At 40.1% G+C, this 23,994-nt stretch overlaps 1 protein-coding gene across 1 annotated transcript in view; it reads left to right on the top strand.

Moving 5' to 3' along the window:
* Positions 1-23,994, top strand: part of MYO16 (myosin XVI) — a 569,170-nt gene that overhangs the window by 446,268 nt on the left and 98,908 nt on the right. Inside the window, 3 exon segments of the mRNA XM_033177288.1 lie at positions 11,403-11,499; positions 16,769-17,015; positions 18,952-19,220. Coding sequence (XP_033033179.1) covers positions 11,403-11,499; positions 16,769-17,015; positions 18,952-19,220 — 613 coding nt within the window.

Raw genomic sequence — 23,994 nt, 5'->3', positions numbered from 1 at the left:
CCCAGATCTGAAGGGTGAGAAGGAGCTGGGGACATGCCGAGGCAGGACCGAGGGTCCCAGGGTGAGTGTGCTGAGCTCCTGAGGTGAGGACCTCCTGGGAGAACCGACAGGAGAGGAGGAGAGCTGGAGAGAGAACCAGCTGAGAACGGCAGACAGGGATGCTACAAAGTCGTGTTGCTCAACCTTCATGTTTTCATTATTGCCCCACGAAGGAGAAAAATTGAGAGAATTAAGAAATAATTTAGTTCTGGGGAGGCAAAAATAACTTTGCTATTACAACAGTTTCAGACCTTCAAAGCTCAGTCCTGCTGGATAATGTGAGGCCCCTAACAACTGCTGAAAGAAGGGCGTTTGTGCCGGTGCCTACTGAGAGATCCAACTCCATCTCTTCTATGTCAATATAAATTTCCCTAACTTCAAGATTATTTAGTCATTCAATAGGCATTTACTGAGCACCTATTATATGGCCAGAAGCCTTGTAATTGCTAACACGTTTTTCTTCTCAAGAACCGGTTGCACCAACTGGACAGGATCACCACAAGGAGAAGGTGTGCTTGGAGCTAAATGGGTCAGAACCAGTGGTACCTTGTGTGTCAAAGTGCAGCATTCTATTTTAGGTTCAAGGCAGGCTACTGATAAATTTTAGAGAGGGTAGGAACATGACCTGATTTATGCTTTAAATGTAAAAAAAATTAAAAAAAAGTGTTATTAGAGAGCAAGGACAGAGCTGGGAAACAAGTTCCCAAGCCAATGTGGTGGCTCAAGCAAGAGACAGCCATTGTGGATGGGACAAGGGAGGAAGCCGAGAGCATGATGGGAGGGGAGAGGACCTCACTGTGGCAACAATGAAGGTGCTCGTTAAGTTATATTGACTTGAAGAGTGGAATCTCATTTAAAACCAAAATATTCATGTAGATCAGGAATGTACTCAAGTTCTTTTTAAAAATGAACTTGCTCCATAAAAGATGTTTGGAGCTCTAGATGATGGAAAAGATTTAGCTCTTTAGGGCTGAAAACAGAAGACCGGTCACAAAATTAAATGGGATTCTCAAAGCAAACATGAGCACACCACAGGACAGACATACGGGGAATTCGGAAGGCAATGCCAGAACTTTTGAATATCTACCAGTATTCCTAAAGATGAACTACGTAAGATCAGATGTGCAGGATAAAAAAACATGGTATCATGGTTTTAGAAGAAAAGCACACATCAAAATGTATAAATGTCATGAATTTGGCAGATGACGGTAGGACAAGGGCTCCCATACCCCAAAGAGTGCCAAAGGCCATGACCGTGTTTATGCTGCTGTTTGGCCATTTATGACATACAGTCCCATGGGGCAAACCATTATTGACATGATTCAGGCCATTTTGTTGAAAAGAAACATCAAGTGTGTGCTCTGACTGAATACGTTAACTTATCAAATACACTTTCCTCTGTACTTTGGAAGCTAATTGCCTTTGTTTGGGTGTGGCTTTGGTTTGCTTTTTCCCAATGTGTCTCTTTGGGAAAAGTGATTTTTTTAAGCACTCTTGACCATATCAATATGATTTCCATAATGAAATTACATATAGAATTACATAGTGAGTCATTCACTAGTAAGCTCAAAATAGTAGCTTTTATTCATCACTGCCTACTGTGTAGGTCATACTGTTCTAGGTAAGAATAATTAATTTTTCTTAAACTATAATTATATGTAATTCAAGCCAAACCACCTTCTTCAAATACCAGAAGATACAGTGCTCTATTAGATGTGTGTGGCTGTAATTATCTTTTCTGTGTTGAAGTTAAACTTTAGAATAGTCTATTTATAACAAAGAGAACATGTATTTTCATATAAATGTATCCTTTGAGAACATTTAAAAGTACATTCAGACATTCAGAGCCAGGCTGAACATTAGAATTTTTCTATTTAGTAGCTTTTCAAAGCAACCATGAAAATGTAGAATGTAGAGGTATTAATAGTAAAATATTCACACACAAAAAAGTAATGGTCATTCTTAGAAATTTAATGAATGAATTGGGGGAAATGTGAATTCAGCCTGGAGAGGATGCATTTAGTTCAATGCTTTCCTTTTTAAGCTTGTTGAAAAGGTAGATAGTATTCCACTCATCCTTGTGGTCCCAGCATCTGTACCCTGCTGGTATGAAGAAGGTGCGTGGCAACATTTGATTTATGAATGGATACACGAATGAATGATTAAAGGTGAAGGAATGAATGAACTAATGAGTGAATGGATGTTCAGAGCAGACAGATGGTAGGATGATGGATGAATAAATGTGAGAAAAGCATCATCAGGAAAAATATAAATATATTGCAACTGAGTGTTATGAGAAATGATATTGATCCAGGAATGAATTATAGGTAAAGACCTGTTCATGGCACACATGTAGAAATGTTGGGATTTTGAGATTTGTTTCCCTTGGAAGAGATGACCTGGTAGGCACAGAAATGGTATCGCATAGCAAAAATAGAACAGGGTTGTGAAGGAGCACAATGACATTCTGAGATCAGCAGGAAGGAAAGCAAATCTGAGGGGAAAACTCTGCAGACATCAGAACACATGAAAAGATTGTGTTGTTCGTATCACCATCAATAAAGCTATTCTTAACAGACTGGGAACAGATTTACATTGCTGGGCACTTTAAAAACTACTAGGGAATTTTTCCAGAATACTGATATGTGAAAGATGTGACTACTTTTGATGCAACTATGATAGTACATATCCTTTGAAAAAGCTGGAAGTATTTACTAGACTAGGGCTGTTTTTAGAGCAAGGGGGTTAACATTTTTCAAGATTAATTTTGTATGAAAATAAAGCATTTTAATTGCAGAAAAGAAGTTAGCGTTCACAATAAGACCTTTCTCATTAAAATATAATATATGTTAATAAAATAGTCCAATGATTTTAGACTTAGAAATAAAGGGATGGCATCTAACCCAACACTGACAACAGTAATGATATCATTCAGTGAAAACTGCATTCATGAGAATGCTATGGGCCCTGTACAATATATAAAGACAGTAATGATGTCATTCAGTGAAAACTCTATTCATAAGAATGCTACGGGCCCTGTACAATGTATAAAGACAGTAATGATATCATTCAGTGAAAACTCCATTCATAAGAATGGTACGGGCCCTGTACAATGTATAAAGACAGTAATGATATCATTCAGTGAAAACTCCATTCATAAGAATGGTACGGGCCCTGTACAATGTATGAAGACAGTAATGATATCATTCAGTGAAAACTCCATTCATAAGAATGCTGTGGGCCCTGCACAGTATCTATAAAGAAGGTTCACATTGGTTTTGTGCTTCAGGAGAGTATACAGGAAACTAAAATAATAGTAAATAGCACCTCTTTTAGAGAAATAAAAAAGGGTTAGCTCATATTATGGAGGGCTTTATAGGCAACATGAAATCATTGAAGTTTCTAGAAGACTAATAAATTGAAGTCAGTGTGCAAGATGAGTTAAAAAGCAGATGAAGGAGAGATGATGAGTTAAATTCTAGATTTTAGTCTGTAATAATCCTATGTCAGAGGTGATGGCACTGGAAATATGAAACTTAGCATCTTTGTTTCTTTAATCCTATTAGATGTATTTTAATAAAATACATCAAATAGTTTAAGTTGAAAATGTTAAGATTTAATTTTTGACGGCTGGGCGCGGTGGCTCATGCCTGTAATCCTAGCACTTTGGGAGGCCGAGGTGGGTGGATCACCTGGGATCAGGAGTTTGAGACCAGCCTGACCAACATAGAGAAACCCCATTTCCACTAAAATTACAAAACTAGCCAGGCATGGTGGCGCATGCCTGTAATCCCAACTACTCAGTAGGCTAAGGCAGGAGAATCGCTTGAACCTGGGAGGTGGAGGTTGCAGTGAGCCGAGATCATGCCATTGCACTCCAGCCTGGGTGAAACTCCGCAAAAAAAAAATAATAATAATAAAATTTTTGTAGACAAATGAAATTTTAAATATCTGAGGTTATAGCAAGGGCCTATTAAAATCATTTTTTAAAAATTCTGCCTTCTCTATTGTACACGTCCATTTAGTTTCATTTCCTTCACCTTAATATGTGTGAATTATGAGCTTTATACTTTTCCAACATTATCTGAGTTTATAAATATCTCACAGTCAAGTTGAATAGTCAGACGGTACACAAATAAGAAGAAAACCAGGACTCCAGTACTACTGTAGAGATGTATACAAGGTACATTAGTGATGTGGATGTACCATTGTAATTGATTTATTATTATAAGGTACACACTAAACAGGAGAAAAATGAATTCCCACTTTGGATCAGAAAGCAATATGATATAGCTGGAGAATAAGTAAGCTTGAATGTATTGAATAAGTTCTAGAAGCCTACTATACAACATCACACCGCTATTTAACAACACTGCATTATACGCTTAAAATTTTGTTAAGACGGTAGATATCAGGCTAAGTGTACTTACCACAAATTTTAGAGGGAAGGTGAGGGAGGGAGGGATGAGAGAGGGAAGAAGGAAAGGAGGAAGGAAGGAAAAAAGGAAAGAAGGAAGGAATAGAGGGAGGAGGAAGGGAGGAAGGAGACTAAAAGTGCGATACAATAGAAAACTCTAATAAACCTTTCAAAGGCATCTGAACATCATCCTGAAAATCATTACAGGCCACTAACTAATTTTAGACAAGAAAGTAACATAATGAGATTGATGTTTAGAAAGATCACTCTGAATATAGTTTAAAAAATGGATGCTTGTAGACCCATGATAATTTATGGAGCTACTGAAATTATTCATAAAAGTAATCAGGAAGTGGGTTCTAGAAACCTCAACAGAAATTATGACTGAATGGGGCCTGGGGAAAAAGCTGTAAGCAAACTTAGGTGATGCTTGGGGTTCTGGCTTGGGTGATGAGGTGATGATGACTCCTTTGGCCTAGAAAGGCAAGAGTGGGTAGGGATGGATGAGATGGGAAAGTGTGTGAGAAATGACCTGTGGAAATCTCCAGGGCTTGAGGTGCTCAGGGAACACCCAGGTAGATGGTTCTTTTGGTCACTGAGCTAGAAAATACAGGACAAGAGGGAAACGTATGAGTGAGGCTAGGGTGCCCACGAGACATTGACATAAATGTGTGCGCAATGAGATGGGCTCCATAGGTCTGGACTCGGTGATAAGATGAGCTCTCAGGAGCAGTCTGTAGTGAAAGCTTTTGGAATAATGAACTTACCAGGAAGATGATGAAAAGTAAGAGGAGAATTCAGTGGAGAATTCTGAGGATAGCTAACTTTTCACTGGGAAGCAGCAACATAGCAGCTTCGGACAAACATTCGAACAGAGATGACAGACACAGAGCAGGGGACCAGGTGAGCTTGTCAGAGAAGTCAAGCTTCAAGAAAAGAGAGTGACCCAGGGTCTCACCACCGAAAACGTGGTCCACAGACTAACGTCACCGACATCATTTAGGAATGTGTTAGAAATGCAGAATGAATCACTGGCCCCCTCCCAGCCTACTGGATCAGAATTTACATTTTGACAAGATCTCCAAGTGATTAATACACATTTTTCAATTTGAGACTTTATAGGGTCAAGGGTATGTGTTTCTTTTAGTCTGGAGCCTGGAGAGCTCTGATTCATCTTACCTCTGGCACTAACTTTCTGTACGGACTGTGTGAGTGTCATATGTCCTCTCTAAAACATATCTTTTTCTCTTGAAGACTGAAGAGGTTGATCGAGATGATTTCTAAGATCTAACTAGAACAGTGTGGGTTATGGACACTCTGTTCCTTTGCCCCTCCTTTGTAGATGATGAATCCTACTAGTATCATCTGTTGTAGACATCACAAGTGCACATTTCCTTAGAGGAAATTGTACTATTATTCCAAAATAAATGTTATCCAATTTTCTATGTCTCCGTAAGTAACTGAAGTGTTTTTTGTTGTTTTAATTGACATGTCCTTCTGTCAAAGCAGAACCATGTGACCTGAGCTTTCTCCTTTACTTTACCTGCATGGGAAACAACTACTGATTGTATTTTTTAGCAGCAGTAAATGAGTAAACTAAATTAAGTCACACATAGAATACAAATAATATACGCTTCTTCAACTCCCAAAGAATTCATAGATATAACGAAATGAGAGGTGTCCCTATTTTTCTAAACTATCAATATGTAAGAATAGTTCTACATTAGATGTTTTTCTCAATTTCATTAATACAGAGAGAAATGTGCATCGCAGAAAAATATCAAAGGATAATAGCTATATTTTTTTTTGTAAATGCTGTTCCAAAAGTACTGCCAGAAACACTCAGCACTCCTAAAAATTGTCTTAAAAAAAAAAAGTGCTCTACAGGTTCCCTTGAAGTCTCTACTAACACAGCATCCGTGCCACCTACACTCTAGCACAAGCACCGCTCCAGCATTTGTCTGTACCTCCACAGCCTACACCTCTCAAAAAAAAAAAAAAACACACACACACACACACACCTAAAAATTGTAGCGGTAATTGGAGCTTTGGAAGTCATCAATGACAATTTTGTTTAATCTTTTAAAATCTGTCACTTAAAAAGAAAAAAAAAACTAATGGTTTTCTAATAAAAATAGCGATGACTGTAATTCACAGATGGTTTACTTTTACAGGAGTCAGAATGACATTAACATTTTAATCTCAGCTAGGAACACTCTGCATCTAGCAGTGCACAGGGAGAGGGCTCAGTTGGAGAACATTTTAACCTCTCCTTTTCTCTGCTTAGTGAGAAACATTCTTTGATGTGAGAATACCACCAAAATGAAAAATGTAGGTGATCTGAACCTTTGGTCTAATTTTAATGAATCTTAATTTATTGGATTTGATATAACACTGTAAGACTGATTATACAGTAACATTCATTCCATAGGAAAAAAACAAAAATGGTCAATAATTTTCTTTTGGTCAATGTCATTAATAAACAGTGTAAATCCATGAAAATTCAGAATATATGTGATCTTATCTGTGTTTCCCTGCTAAAGAAGGATTCTTAAATTTGTATCTTCATTAATCCCTAGCATCAGTGAAAGTAGAGAACTATAAAGACTACATTCAGAATGGTTTCTGGGGAAGAACTCCAAAATACTACTTAACTGCTAATTTCATTGTTTTCAGAAAGACCAAACATTTATTACAAGTATAGCATCTCCAAAAAAAAAAAAAGTACAGTCAAACAAATGCTTAAAACATCCAATGAGTATCTACAAATGTTGCCAAACCATAAATAAGTTACATAATACAAAACTAGATGAAATAAAATAGTCCATTGGATACCCCTAAAATATGCCCAAGTAGTTGACGGAAGAATTTTTTTACAAAATAATCTGAATGAATGTAATAGCAGCAAGCACAATACCCAGCCATTGCAACAAAGTCTTTAGCCATGTCTTGATAGGATGCTTGTATTGTGACTTCAGATCTCCAACCTCCACTGAGCGAGTCTGAAGCCCAGAAGCCCTTTGTAACTTACAAAGCCCTTGGTTGTACCTCAGCAGTGCAGATTTGCACAGGCATCACTACATCAAAAACCCACCAGGGGTTCAGAGAGCAGGTCCACCCTTCCCATTCCTACCATTGCACATGTCTGCCTTCCTTTCATTTGTGCTTCGATTGCCAACCCTGCTTCTTCCCAGCCATTATCCCAATCCATGGCTCCCAGAAAGAAGTCCTTTTCTCCACTTCCAAAGCTGACCTGACATGCAGATCTGCCCTGTGAAACCATCAATCCGCTTCTCAACTACCCACCATCAAGAGCTTCACGAAATCTCTAGTGTATTTCAAGAAAAGTTCACTTCAACCTCTGTGTCTACTCTTCCTGTAATTTACCTTCCATATCTAAACCAAAACTGTCTGTTTCCTGAATATACTGCATCCTGAGTTTCCCCTTTTCCCCACTTCCTTTGTCTGAGAGGAGGAGACAACAGGGTCAGCTAGCTCCTGGTTCCCCAGCTGATGGCTGCACCTAGCCATGGGTTGAGATAATGAGGATAATGGCTGGGAAGAAGCAGGGTTGGCAACTGAAGCAAGATTGAGAGGAAGGCAGACACTTGCAGTGGGAGGAGTTGGAAGGGTGGACCTGTTCTCCACTTCTCTGGTGGGTTTTTGATGTAGTGATGGCTATGCAAATCTGCACTGCTGAGGTACAGCCAAGGGTTTTGTAAGTTACAAGGGGCTTCTGGGCTTCAGATTCACTCGATGGAGGTTGGAGATCTGATGTCACAATACAAACCGGTAGGCCAGTTTCACCCCATGTTTCTTTTTCCTTTTATTTCTTCCATGACTTATTCTATCACCTGCCACCTTCCGTGACTTACCTCTGGATTGTTGAATGACTCCAGGGTCTGACTGAAGTTTTCATTTTCCATCTTACCTCATTTTCACCCTAGAAGCTATCATCCGTCTCTGTGACTCACTTTATGCAAGGGCTTCACAATTCTTTATCTTCTGTTCTTTTTTTCTGATCTGAATTCGTCCTGCCCACATCCCTGCCACTTGTGCATTTCAAGAATATGTGTCCATATTCTTCAGGAGATGCAAATACATATATATTTGTGTATATATATGTATAATGGCAAATATATACAAAGCACTATAATAGGATAAATAATCATTTATAGGGTGATCTGGGAACACAAATAGAAGGTGTCAAAGCCCTAAAGGAAATGGAAAGGTGGATATAAAAATTCTAGTAATGGAGATGAGGTTTGATTTCAGTTGTAAAGGATACAGAGGAGTTGGTCAACAGGGAAGCAACAGTTGCAGAATCTTCCAAACCTAAATGATTAATTGGAGTATTTTTCCCTCCCTTGCCAATGACCAGCTCAACAATCTATTCTTAGACAGTTTTCAGAATTCAAGACAAATTTCAAAAAAATATTTTTATAAAATTTAGATCTGGTCCTCTTAACATTTCCCAGCATATCCAAATTGCTCACGGGAGAATTTCCCTGTTTTTCCTATAGGCCTCTTCATGATGTAGCCAGCAATTACAGCTGTAGCCTCTTCCCTTATCCGTGTCCACATAACTATACCCTCAGATGGTTTATCTTCTGGTTCTTGCCCTTCACATGCTAGTTTCTCCGTCTCACACCCACCATCTCAAGATGCCCTGGGAAATTTCTGCTTATCCCTCAAGACAAAATGGCTTAGGAAACATGCTTCTCACTGAACCCTGCCTGATCACACCTTGATCACTCTCTTTTCTTGAAAGCTGTTTCTTGGACATAACTCTCTGTCCTGAGCATGGACAATTGCCACAATCTGCTCACTGCTGACCTTCCCTAGTACACTATGAGCTCCACGAGGATGGAGGCCTCCTTTGTATCCCCAAATCTAGCACAATGCTCAAGATAAACCTCCTTTGGGTTGTGGAATGGCTGTTAGAAATGCCACTGTAAGAGGACATACTCATTTTGTCCACCTCCCCTCCTGCTCAGAGTCTCCACTGAATTAAGAGAGGGGAACTAGAATCCTGTTCTCGTGTTTCCCTTCCACAGGTCTTTTAGGCATGTTGCTCTCCTTCCATATGTTAATTCCCCTAATGATCATCCATTGTGGAGTATCACCAGCCATCATTCCTTTGGAGTTCTGTTTCGGAACCCAGGTTTGGATGAAGTTTGTCTTTGGGAGTTATTCTCCCACAATGAGTTACATCCCACAATCAATGATGAACAGAGAGGTGACATGCTCCCTCCTTTCCAATGCCTGTCTCACAGATTTGTTCTGCAGAGCTCACAGACAGGACCAACTGTTCTTCCTGTCGACTGCCAAAATAAGTCAGCAGTTGGGAAGGAGAAAAAAAAAAAGACTATGAATTATGGAAAATAACTGGGAAGATAAAATGGCAATACAATGAAAAAAAAAAGTAACAATCTCAGTAGCCACCCACTCATGTTACTGTCTCAAATTTCAACCAACTAAAAGAAACTAAACTAAATGAAGAAGAACATCTAGTCAGCCAGAAGGCTCTGAAGTAGACCAGTAGTTAAGAGTTTTCTCCGTTGATCTAACTAATTAGCCTGACTCGCATAATGCAGGATTCAGTCAAAATCTTCGGCAAAACTGTGTTTTATTAAGACAGCAGATCATGTAAGGGAAGAGTTAGGTGGAAAGGGGTGAAGTGACAAAGTGTGTTTGGAATAAACTCCATTTTCATATGAAATAGCTCATAAAACATCTCTGACCAACCATTCTGAAGACAAGGCTGACCTATAAACCTTTCCCGTACCTAATGGTGTGTACACACGTGTCAGCTTCTGGTGACACTGTGATGTATGGCATAGGCTGGGGGATGTTATCATTTTAATGTCCCCAGTTCATGCTTGGGAGCACACGTTAGACTTCTCACTTTAATGGTGTTTGTCTCAAATGCTAAGAATATGATTATAAACGTATTGCAAATAATACTTTATCTAACCGAATATCATCTCAGAGCTTCCTTGGCACACCACATTCAGATTCACCAGGCTCTCCTGCAAGTACTTGTGTCTGCTTCTCCTAAGAGACTGTGAGTGCCTTCTATGTGAGGGGTATTCCTCACACCTACCTCAGTTCTGTGAATTCTTCAAATAAGCACCACACACAAGAGAATTACTTTAAAAGTGCATGAATGTGGCTTACAGTTTTGTGTTAAGAATTTTCTTTGGCAGCTGTCTTCATCGATATCAGTACGTTTGGATAAGTTCTCGTGCCACTAGAGCTTGTCATAGGAACTGATTTCATGTCATGCTAAAATTTCTTTTTAAAAATTCTGGAAAAGTATGTTCATCCCATAACTACTGTTTGTGCAAACATCCAGAAGATTGTTGCTCAAAGATGACTTTCTCATCTTTCTTGAGACTTTTAAACTTTAGTTCTGAAGTTCTGTAATTGCAATTGTACAAACATTTGATTTACAATCATATGTGGCATAGTGGGAAAAATTATTGAAGTTAAAACAATTTTATGCGTTAGCTTTATGTTTCATTTTGGTCTTTTGAGTGTTTGTTTTTCTTTCTGTAAACTCAAAACTCAAACTCCCTGCTATGAGAAGAGGAAGGAAATTTGAGGGTCTAGCTCTAGAATGGGAGAATCCATTTATGGGGATGGTCTTGTGACTGATAGTCAAGGCCAGTGTTTCTCTTTTGCACCACATGGTACAACCCACATCAGTAGTGTGTAACCATTTGCAAACAATGTGGCACATGCAGAAAACATACTTATTACAACAAAGCCTTTGGGATTTTGATTAAATGTAATAGTGTTTAAGCATCAGAGACATGTACTCTAATTTTCTTAGTTTGTTTCTTCTAATCCTCTGCTGGAAAAATCTTTTGTCTGATTATTTTTCCATCATCATTTTGGTATCTTCATGCTGTTAAATGTTTCCCTGCTGTTTGCATTTTAGATGGGAGTCCGAAAAGTGTTTCTAAAATACTGGCATGCTGACCAACTCAATGATTTGTGCCTACAGTTGCAGAGAAAAATTATAACCTGCCAAAAAGGTAACATTTATATGCCAACATTTCTGAACTTCTTTGAGTTGTGAAATGCAAAATCTTTTAGTGCATCCCTAAGTTTAAATGTCAATGGGGTCTGCACCCTAGTGGCCACTGTATTCCACTCCTGGATGCTATCTTCAGGCAAATAGTTTTTGGGTGTTTAGGAAGCATTGTGGCTTAGTTTGCTATGCAACTGTCTCAAAATCAACATTTGCAGACATTGGTCATGTTTTAATTAGACATCCTTTTGTACAAAAGTTTATATTGAATTTCCCTAAACCACAATTTGGAAGAGGGAATATACATCTCTTACTATTTATGCATCCATTACCCTGAAAATACTCAGGCTTTTAAATTCTTTCCAAAAGCACAGGACAATAAGAATGTAACATTGACTGTGCAGCAGGAAAAACGTCTCACCTGGCATGTAGGTGCAGCTATGGCACCAAATTCCTGTGTCATTTCAGTAGCGCCACAGGGACACCAGAGTTTGGAGAACTGGAACAAGCCGATGAGCCAAACAACATTTTCTGTAATTCTACATGTGCCTTGGAAAAAGTATTGACTTTATTTTCCCTTTATGAAGTGACAATAATATTTGGAGTGCTATCTTTGAAAGCGGATAGTATCTATTCATTTTAACTTTAGAAGAGATTCCAGTTGGAATTCTTTTTTCTATCAAAATCCAAGTGACTATTGAAAACGGGTACATTTTTAAAAACATAACTATGCCTCACATAAGATGTACATGCATAATAGATTTTTAATTTGCTTAATAGTTTATATATATTATATATTTGATAATATATATTTATATAAATATTTTTATATATTTATATATATATTCCTGAAAGAATAAAAGAGGAAGAAATGATCTATATGCTAGCTTTTAGTGAGATATAGTGAACTCAATTCCAATATATTTGAAACTGTTACTCTAACAAGGAAACCTAATAGGATCCCCAAATCACTTTTATTCTTCTCAAGCCTCTGTCCACTTTTTCTATGGGATTCATTCAGGTATGCCCCTGTGTGAATTTCCAATGGGTGTTTTCATTTTCTGATAATAAAAAGTCACCTGTAATCCCAGTTACGCAGGAGGCTGAGGCAGGAGGATCCCTTGAGTCCAGGAGTTCAAGACCAGCCTGGGCAACATAGTGAGACCCCCATCTCTCAAAAAATTTCTTAATTAGCCAAGCATGGTGGGACGCAACAATAGTCCCAGTTACTCAGAAGACTGAAGTGAAGAATTCCTTGAGGTCAGGAGTTCCAGGCTGCAGTGAGATTTTTGTACCACTGCACACCAACCTGGGTGCCAGAGTGAGATCCCACCTCTAAAAAAAAAAAAAAAAATCAAGATTAGAAAAATAAAATAAAATAAGAAGCCCTGTTACATGCTAGTCCCTTGAACAGTCTCTGTTCAGATTTTAACACATCCAGCTCAAATAATGATCAAAATTCAGAACTTCATTCTAAGTTAAAACATCCTTCTTGGCTGTTGCAGGCCTGTCCCATCCTTACTGGACATGGGACTGATCCCTACCTACTCAGGTTGCCTTGGGGTCTTCCAGGGTTAATGAGGAGGGGAAGAAGTAAGGAGGTGTCTTCTGAGGAAGATAAAAAGTCTTCTAAAGATAAAAAGACCTGCTTCTGGCAAGTCTTCTGATGACACAGGTGTACTCTGGCGCTGGTCTCCTCCAGCTGGGGCAGACTTCAGCAGCTTTCCACATATTCCAGAGCACTTCAGGGACTTCCTTCTCTAACTGGCAACATCCTCCTTTGGCCGGTCATTTGCAAGTCACCCCTCAACCCCTGGGCACCTTGCAGACCCTCTGTTTGAGTCTCATTGTTCTCTCTGTACACGTTATTTGTGAAAACCACATCTTTGTGAAAACTGCAGCCATGGCCTCTGAGATATCACAGTGCACAGTGGCTGCCAACCCCAAGGAGCCACATGCCAAGATCTCTGGGTGGCCTCCTGAAGCCACTTTCACCAGGCTGAGGCATGGGGGAGCCTTGGACAAGAAAGGGCCAACTGCCACCTCTTGGTAAAGGAGGCATCTTCTTTCTAGTGTGTGATGATCTGGCCTTCTTAACGTCAACCTTCATCAGTGCAGGGGAGAGGGCAGGCCACAGGTCTGTTTTGGATCTCCCCCTTGCAAGTCCTATTTGCATGTCTGGCCCTGCCCCAAACCACGTTTCCCTGGAACACCAGTGGCACCAACTTCACCACGGATCTGGCTAGCAAAGCAATGCCTCAGGCCCCACCCAGGACCAATGGCATCCAGAGCTTTATCTGCAGCCTCAGCTGAAACTGGGACAGGGAGAGTCTCATTTAATATAATGCTAAAGACAGAACAGGGGATCACAAATTCTCCTGAAAACGTCCCTTAAATATAATAGTAAGAAATTTTGCCCCATTAGAAATTTCTGTTCTATTTAACAAAGATTAAATTGCTGTACCCTATTGACCTGGAACAGAAAATATGAACAGAACTGTAATTACTTGTTCACTTTTCTAAAGATAAAAATTAAGAATGGTCTTAAAAGGTCGGACGCAGTGGCTCACGCCTGTAATCTCAGCACTTTGGGAGACCGAGGCAGGTGAATCACCTGAGGTTAGGAGTTCAAGACCAGCCTGGTCATCAGGGTGAAACCCGATCTCTACTAAAAATACAAAATGAGCCCAGTATGGTAGCACATGCCTGTAATCCCAGCTACTCAGGAGGCTGAGGCAGGACAATCGCTTGAACCCAGGAGGCAGAGGTTGTGGTGAGCCGAGATCGTGCCATTGGACTACTCCAGCCTGGGCAACAAGAGTGAAACTCCATCTCAAAAAAAAAAGAGTCTTAAAAAATGACATCAAGATAGAAACCATAATCTCATATTGCATAAGTGAAATAATGAATATGAGTATTTTTAAATTACAGGGTTTTAAATGCAAAGCATTGATTATTGATTTTTATTTTCATAGCTCTTAAAACAGTTCCCTCAATGTTTTTTGCTAATATTAAATTTACTAAAAATTTATATGATCTGGAACCATTTCCAGTTTTTTTTTTAAGAATTCTATATTTTTCTTTAAAAATATCCAGGGGAAAGAAAGCTGTAACTTTTAGTTTTAAATTTAATCATTTTAATTTGAAATTATTCCTACCAGAAGTTTTTTCTCTGACTGTATATGCTCATTTCATTCGGATGAAAAATATCTGCAAATTAAGACCTTACATGGGAGATGTCTTAGCAGCAGTCTTCTGAATTTGTCTGAAAGACAATAAACATCAGCATCCATTAGTGGCAATTTTATTTTTACCAGTTGCCCCTTATTGAAGATATCAATATTTAGCAACTGGTGTAACATTTTTAAAGCATTTTAAAAGGCTAGTGGGATGAAGTGTGAGAAAATGAGGTCTTCTGGAGGCGGGACAATAGACTCCGGGTGAATGTGAATCCAGTGAATAGCTGTGCTGTAGTGGGAGGTCAGGAGAAGTCTGGCACATCCACATTAATCTTCTCTTTATTCCAAGAGATTAAACATCTTGAATATACTCTCACTTTCACCCTTCCGAAAGCCAATGTCTCGCTTGTTTTTTTTGTTTTTTTGTTTTTATGTTTTTTTAGTGTAACAAGAAAGAACAAGTGAACAGGCCAATCTCAAGTCTTCTGCCTTTTTCTCGCTCAAGGTGCCCATTGGTTCCTACTGCTCCACTTTATTCCACATTTTATCTTCCTGGAAGTCTGATTGTACCGCTCTGCTTAACATTTTTCTTTTAGGTTACTTCAGAATGACTGTTTTACGGTTAACTTAATGCAACTGCATTCCAACATAACTAAACCTTCAGTAGTGCCATCGGAAAAAACCGCTTTCAGCATTTCAGATATCCACATATCATTTTCCTCTTCAGCCATCATAGTGGAATGTTCTGTTCAACTTTCCACTAGCTACTCAAGTAAAGACATCAAAGTCAATATCATAGGTACCCCTCATATTTGTTATTTTATAACCATGAACTATTTTAAAGCACTTAATATTTTATAGGCTCCTTCCTTTCCCAAGGGCAAGAATAAAGTGTCTTTGCTGCAGACATTGGCTTTCCTGAAGTTATCAGTCTTCTATCATCTTAACCAACTCCTTATAATCCCAGAAACTTTTAAAATGGGGAGAGACAGAATCATAAAGTTTGAAAAGATTCTCATCAGAATTCCTCCACCTGCACTTGTCCACTTCACCCATGAGAAGGGGTCACTGTGCTGGCCTTGTGCACACTCAGGGCCTGGGAAGCGACTCTTCCATGAGCCAGCCTGATCCACTTCCTCCCTGTGCTGATTGTTAGAAAGTTCTTTCTAACAGTGATTGCAAATATGCTTCCCTGTGACTTTCTTGGTTGGTGATCTGCCCCCTGGAGAGTTAGAGATTAGGTCTGTGCAACTGCAGGCTAAGGAAATGTAATTTCACCTCCTAAGCTTGGGGACATATGAACCCTGGCTCTACTATTCTTCGGTTGTGTTGACCTGGAGGAACTTTCTTCGTTTCGCTAAGAGCAGTGCCATTGTGTCTGAAATTGAGATAGTGGTATGTTTTGTCAGTGAGTTTCAGAATTGAAGGATGTAATAGAGTGTCTTACACACAGAGGTCCCTTTAAATGGTGGTCTTTTGTTTTTAATTCTTGTATTTGTTACTGACATATTGATTTCAAAGCATTTTCACTCATTTCCCCCAATTTTTACACATTTTTCTAGCCGTCCTTTCCCAGAGAGCAGGATGGATGTCCTGTATTTATATAGTCTTTTTCCAGAGTCTTAAATATAGTGTTAATTTCTCTAGGAATTAAATCATAATCTTAGAAACAATATATGCGTGATATTTCCAAAGACAAACCCCATAAGCCTTAGGTGTTTATGTAATAATGTGACGTAATGAAAGATGATTCGTGCATCCCAAAATGCTGCAGTTGGAGGCACACCCCAAAATTCTGTGTGATTTGGACCTAGTTCTTTCCCATCGATTTAACTCCAGTCCATCAGTGTCCAGCTTGTGTTACCAAAAACAGTGTGGAGGCCTTTATCATCAGTATTGCCTGCAAGATCTCATTCAGGTCAAAGTGCTTTGCCTTTAGTGTTATCACTGCTGATTTAGATAAATTCTTATTCTGGGTTAAATGTATCTTATTTTATAACTGCTCAGAGATAAGTATATTGTGATTTTTTGTTTGTGCATGTCTGAGTTTTTCACTTTTCCTCTGTTTACTGACCCATGATTCTTCTATAAAAGTTATCAGAGGATTTTTAGCACGCCAGCACCTGCTTCAGAAAATGAGCATCAGACAACAAGAGGTGACCTCTATCAATAGCTTTCTGCAGAACACAGAGGACATGGGGCTGAAAACCTATGATGCCCTCGTCACTCAGAATGCTTCAGACATTGCCCGGGAAAATGACCGGCTCCGTAGTGAAATGAACGCTCCCTACCAGAAAGAGAAGTTAGAGGTCAGGAACACGCAAGAGGAAGGAAGCAAAAGGTAAAAGCAGAGAGCATGCAACTGTAATGACCTTTGTGATTGATTCAATGGAGTCATGAAAATTCATATAGCCCTTCATGCAGAGTTTCATCAAAGAATATGAGAGGAGTTACAGGAACAGGCGTGCGTGGTTTGTTATTTGAAACAGCAGCAGTCTAAAAAGATGCTTTCCTGTGCTGTCTTCTCATGAGTTCGAGGCTGTCTGCGTTCCTTCATTCGTATGTGATGATGACTGCCTCACTTGCCATGCTTGTGTCACTTAACTACCTCAAGCACACTCTAGTTCTAAAGCATTTACTGTTTCTGTATTAGCAAAACTATATAGCTTGGCTGTTGACATTTTACACAAGTGTTACGGACATAAGGCTGGCTTATAGAAACTTGTGGAAATCTGACTCAAAAAATGGAGATACCACTCTGAAAACACGAAAGAAGTGAACTCAATAGATAGATTGTAAGTGTATTATATATCCCTGTGTAAACTGTCACATCTCTCTTTTCCAATAAAGCAAGCTTTGGGGAAAGCTTTTTATGTCAAAGTTCACTTTAGATGCTTAGCTTAAAACAGAAACATGAAGACCACCTGGTCCTTCTCCGTATGATCATTCTCCTCTCTCTGAGAACGATGAAGACACTCGTGAACCACAACACCCCTAAGAGGGAGAGCAAGGAGTTCCTTCCTTTGGACCTTAATTCGTCGTCAGAGAGATGTTTATTTTGCTATAGAAACTTGGTAATATCTTGTAGTTTCTCACTGAAAATGACTCTCCTTTCCCATTTCTGCTGATGTCAATTTTTTTTTATTAAAGTGGAAATGACAATGTGTATCTTGTTAATTAGCTTCAAATATCTCAGTGATTAAATACTGAAAAAAATCCCCTTTGTACAAAAAAAAAAAAAAAGACTGTAATTAAACATTACAGGAAAAACAAATTATCCACTGAGTGCCACGCTTTCACCTTCAGCGCTTTCATTTTCTACATGGGCGGCTGGCTCTGCCTTGTGGTGGATTCTAGCCCTGTTGGTGTTCTGCCACAGAAAGATAGAATTATAAAAACAAATGCTGGGAAACTCCTTGTAGACTGAATGCATTGGCATCTTCCTAGCACATGATTACGTTGACATGTGAAGCCAGAAGAATTTTTTTTTTTAAACAAGATAACTATTAATTTTATATGACTTCCAAAATAATGTGTATTATTTTCTCTGCTGGAACTAAACGGCCACCCCAATTTCTCAATTTGATTATGTATGTATTTTCCGGATACAAAATTAAGTGAAGAAGTATTTCTCTGTTTATTTACTGGATACCAGCAGTTTTCTTGGCACTGGCCAACCGCACAGAGTCAAGGAGGAGAAGTAACAGCTCTGCACATAATTAAATAATTTCTGGTAGAATTTAAATGGCAGGAAAGAGAGTGATGGGAGAAAGAGAACACTGAAATGTAAATTTCTGAGAGTTTTAAGTAGAGTCTATCCTCCTCTTGCGAGGGGAAATGGTGATGAACTCCCAGTATTTGATGCATCAGTAACTCTCTATTAAGATGGATTTGCCAGAAATTATCATTCAGATTGAAATTCTGGTTTTTTGATTTGCTTAATAATCAGAGTGTGAAGAATTCATTCAGCGAGTGCCTGATGGAAATTGCGAAGGCCCTTAAGTAGTGTTGCGTTTGTGTGAGAATGTTTAAAAAGTAATCATGATGGATATCCCGCGGGCTCATGTGCTTTTCATCACAAAGCCCGAGCCAGAGGATGGGTGGCCTTCTCTGGACCAACTGGTCACCAGAGGGCTGCACACGTCCTCCAGCCACAGCAGGAAGGGCTGCTTGCCAAAAAGCCATCATTATGTCTGCTTGAGCAGGTTCCTTGTTACCGGAATAATGCATCTGGGCCTCTCTGGCGTGGTGTTGTTTGTGTTTTGTTTCCCCCTAAGAACTGAAGACAAGAGTGGACCCAGGCATTTCCACCCCAGCTCCATGTCAGTCTGCATGGCCGTGGATGGCCTGGGCCAGTGCCTCGCTGGCCCGTCCATCTGGTCTCCTTCGCTGCACTCGGTGTTCAGCATGGATGACAACAGCAGCCTCCCATCTCCACGGAAACAGCCTCCACCCAAGCCAAAGAGGGACCCCAACACCCGACTGAGTGCTTCCTATGAGGCTGTGAGCGCCTGTCTCTCTGCGGCCAGGGAAGCAGCCAATGAAGGTCAGCCCTGGGGAGGGAGCCAGCCTCGTGTTCTGGGCTCGTGAATGCTCTGACTTCGCCTGGGGGCGCCCATGGCAGTACTGTGGCCCTAATGTATTCTTAATAGAAATAAATCCAATTATTGGCTTGCCAGCAGCTCTTAATCATTAAATATAAATAATATTTATTCAAATCTCTAAGCCTCTTAGGGAAAAGCTACTTACATGGCATTTTCTTAACTCCCATCCCCACCCCTGCCTCCAAAGAGCAGCATCAAATCAATTCAGAAAGTCAGCAGCTATTCCATGTAAAGGTTCACCAGTTAGAAAGTCAAGAAAATGCATCGGGCATTCCAGTTATCACAATCTAATAAAAAATTAAGACTGCTTCATCAGGCCGGGCGCGGTGGCTCAAGCCTATAATCCCAGCACTTTGGGAGGCCGAGACGGGCGGATCACGAGGTCAGGAGATCGAGACCATCCTGGCTAACACAGTGAAACCCCGTCTCTACTAAAAATACAAAAACTAGCCGGGCGAGGTGGCGGGCGCCTGTAGTCCCAGCTACTCGGGAGGCTGAGGCAGGAGAATGGCGTAAACCCGGGAGGCGGAGCTTGCAGTGAGCTGAGATCCGGCCACTGCACTCCAGTCCGGGCGACAGAGCGAGACTCCACTTTAAAAAAAAAAAAAAAAATACTGCTTCATCACATGATAAGTGAAATAATTTACCCAGAGGAGAGTCATCATGCAGGAAAATACTGTTAGGAAAACTTTTGAGACTAGATTATAAAAGTTTCTGCATCCATTGTCTAGAAACAGGGATGCTCAAAAGGGAACATTGCAGTTTTTCTCAGCCAGATCTCATAGATCAGTAATGAGACAATTACTGTTTAATTATTAATTTTAAGAATTGCAAAAAATAAAGGAAGTGCTTCTTAGCGGAACACTTAGAATTTAACAGATTTTATTGATCACCCGCTATGCATCAGGCTCTATTCTAGGCATGTCTATATCTTTCTTCATGGAGTTTACATTCTAGTGTGGCAAAACAGATGGTAAACATAGTGAAAGAGTAAATACTTTAGAAGTGGATTATTGCTGCTGAGAGAAATAAATAGACCCAGGATAGTAGCATAGGGTGGAACAGGGGTTGAGATTCTAAATGAAACGGCTGGGTAGAACTCACTAGAAAATAATATCTGAACATAGGGTGAAACACAGTTCCTTCGGTAAATAAATAACCCTAAGTACAAAAACACAGCAAATCCATAAGCTCAATGTTGGGATGACTGACAAGAAGGTGATAGGAAGACGTGGGGCAGAGGCCTGAAGCAGTAAGTCCATCCTAGCCAACTTCTTTTTTTTTTTTTAATTTATTTTTAATTGACATAAAATTGTATGTTTTTGTCATGAACAACCTGTTGTTTTGAAGTATATGTACATTGTGGAATGGTTAAATCTAGCGAATTAACAAATCCATGCCTCACACAGCCATCATTTCTGTGTTAAGAGCACTTAGTGTCCACTTTTTTAGATTTTTTTTTTTGGAGACGGAGTTTTGCTCTTGTTGCTCAGGCTGGAGTGCAGTGGTGCAATCTCAGCTCACTGCAACCTCCACCTCCAGGGTTCAAGTGATTCTCCTGCCTCAGCCTCCCTCAGTACCTGGGACTACAGGTGCCTGCCACCACACCTGGCTAATTTTTGTATTTTTAGTAGAGACTGGGTCTCACCATGTTGACCAGGCTGGTCTCGAACTCCTGACCTCTAGTGATCTGCCTGCCTTGGCCTCCCAAAGTGCTGAGATTACAGGCATGAGCCACTGTGCCAGGCCCTTTTTCTTTTCTTTCTTTCTTTTTTTTTTTTTTTTAGCATTTTTTAAGAATACAGTGTATTGTCATTAGCTATTGTCACCATGCTGTACACTCTTCAAAGTGCTTTTTATTAGTGGCATTAAAAAAGAATAGATCTTTAGGATATTTTTTACTTACAAAATGTTACTGTCTTAGTGTATGAGCCATGTGTCAACAATACTTAGATCAAAGTAGAGGAGAAATTCCTAAAGACTTTGGGGAGGAGAGTCCAAATGTGTGTCTTTAGAGTCCTGGTGATAAGGACAATAAGAAAAGCTGTAAAATGACATTAGATGAGATCATCCCTAGGAAAGTCTTCAAAGTGGACATCGATGTGGGCTTAGATATAAATTAGAACAGGACCTCCAAAGATGTGAGGCATTCTCCCCCGGTGCCACATATACCAGGAGAAGCCCACGATCTGTGGGAGCCACCAGCACCCTCCCTGAGAAAGTGGGGAGCATCTCATCGCCACCATTCCAACTTTCAGGCCTCCATTTTAGATTTGCGGCCCGTATCTCAAAAAGAGGTGATTAGAGTAACAAGAAAGATTTTTGGCAGCTTGCGTGAGGAAGATGGTATCTAAGATGCTAAGACCTGTGAAATGGAGAGGGTGGGAAATTAAGACTCCAGATAGTATCAGACATTGAAAAAACAGTCATGAAATGTGATTGAAAATTGCAGCAAATGCAGAATGGAGCCCCATCCAAGCTTGAGCCCTGCAAACGGGCTCTAGAAATTTGCATAAATAGGCCTCAGAATATCTTGTAACATCTAGAAAAAGCTAAAAGTTTGTGTGCACCTTAAAAGACCACTGCCCTGGAGTAATGGGGGGGTCACTTTGCCACATGTTATGAAAGGAGATCAAATAGTGAGGAAGAAGCTGAGCTCAGAGAGTGCTCTCATATGGGCAGCAAAAACAGACAAAAAAAGAGTCCATTAAAATAAAGGTTACTCAGGAACGACAGGAGATAAACACACACGCGTGCACACACGCACACATGCGCGTGCACGCGCACGCGCACGCTCACACATGCACGCGCACACGCACGCACGCACGAAAGCAAAGTGACCCCGAAACACAAGCACGCGCGCACACACACGCACGCACACAGACACGCACGTGCACACACACGCGTGCACACGCACGCACACGCTCACACATGCGCGCGCGCACACACGCACGCACGAAAGCAAAGTGGCCCTGAAAAAGATGAATAAAGAGGACAGCTATAATAACTCTTAAATTCCTTATTACATGCTATCAAAATACATCATGTGATAGCATTAGGCATGCAAGATATTTATGTAAAATTTAGTTTCTTGGATCCTAATTTTGTCAGATATGTGATTATAAGGTACTTAGAGATGCGTTTTGTCCACTATGTCCCACCCTGGTGAGCAGACCTTTGAGAAGCTTGTCAAAGGGCAAGTGTATACATGGTTTCCTTTTTACCGTCTACATTGTTTCCTTTTTACCATCTACATTATCTGTTCTTTCTTACAATACATAATTTTTCATGCTGGTTACTTTACAACCGCCACCACAAAAAGAAAGTCTTTGATCCCCTGCAACTAGAGATGTATTTCTGCATTCTGGCACACCCTCTCAATACCGTCTATTTTTAAGAATAAGACAATTAAACAGCTTAATCTGCTCAAGCATGCTTGCTATTAGTTTTTACAGTATTAGGGAGTCAGAGAAGGCCAGCGCAGGAGCTTAGCCACCCAGTCTGTCAGTGGTCTGGGTTTCTAATCCATGATCGCAAAGGTAGCTCCACCCACACGTGGTAAGCCAGCTGTCAGACGGGGTTCTGGTCCCTTCTGTGCCCTTATGTCAGGAGCTGAAGGTGGTTAAGACAGTGATGAAATTGATCCTAGCATCTTAGACATCTCCTTCAGTCCAACACAATCCGAGTATCATCTAAGTCTTTGTTGTTCAATGCAGTAGCCACTAGGCACATGTGGCCAATTAAGTTTAAAGTAAATAAAATTATATACAATTTTAAATGTCATTCCTCCATCATCAGTCACTTTCCAGGTACTCAGTAGCCACAGGTGTAGAACTTTTCCATCATCACAGAAGCTTCTGTTAGACAACCCTGATTCTAAATGCTTCGTGTCTACCAAGTGGTGATCCTGAATTTTTTGCACCTAGTAACATCACAAAATTATTCTCCTTTCTGTCAAAAGATAGGAAGAAAATTTGATCACTATTCTAAAATGCTTGGTGAACCTTGGTTTCACAGGATTGAGGACTGCAGCTGAAGTTGGTTTTGTACCTGAGCCATCCTTTTCGGCATGTGACAAAATCAAGTTCAAGTTCTTTTCCTTTACAAATAAAGCTGTGAATCAGTTCAGATGGTTATAGAGTGAAAGGAGATCTGATTGGAGACCAAGAGCCAACGATTGTAGGGTGACCAGCCCCAAGGTCACTTTAAAGTTGTCTTTGTGTTTATCCTTGTTCTTATTAGCACATGTCTTTCCTGGTAGGTCCTCACCCAATAAAAATGATTGTGGTGAAGGAAAACAGTATAGAGAGCAATTTTTTTTTTCTCATTTCCTTTGTGCCTCAAAAGCATGAAACAATTTTGCAGGCCAATAAATGATAACACTTCTTTGCAAACTATTAGCAAGCTAGAGACAACTATTTAAAAGTACCATGTTTTTAGTAGGTCGGTGCAAAAGGAATTGCGGTTTTGGCCATTGAATAAAAGCCTACAGTTGCTCTTTGCAAATAGTGGCTAGGAAAGGAAAGATAGGGCCTCGTTTTCACTTCCTCTTGGCTGGGGCCTCCCAGCTGGAGTGCTGTTCTGCAGAGTCCATTCCTCACACACCGGGTGCAGCCTTTCTCCCAAAGACAGTTAACATTCTCCTGAATTGTCTCCTGACCGAAGTTAAATATAAGCCTGCATTTCATGTGTGTGACTTTGAAGAAGTGACTCAGT

Source organism: Trachypithecus francoisi, unplaced genomic scaffold (assembly GCF_009764315.1).
Source record: "Trachypithecus francoisi isolate TF-2019V2 unplaced genomic scaffold, Tfra_2.0 Lachesis_group18, whole genome shotgun sequence".
Taxonomy (NCBI): domain Eukaryota; kingdom Metazoa; phylum Chordata; class Mammalia; order Primates; family Cercopithecidae; genus Trachypithecus; species Trachypithecus francoisi.
Note: the sequence above shows the minus strand (reverse complement) of the source record. Positions and strands in the feature narration are given on the sequence as shown.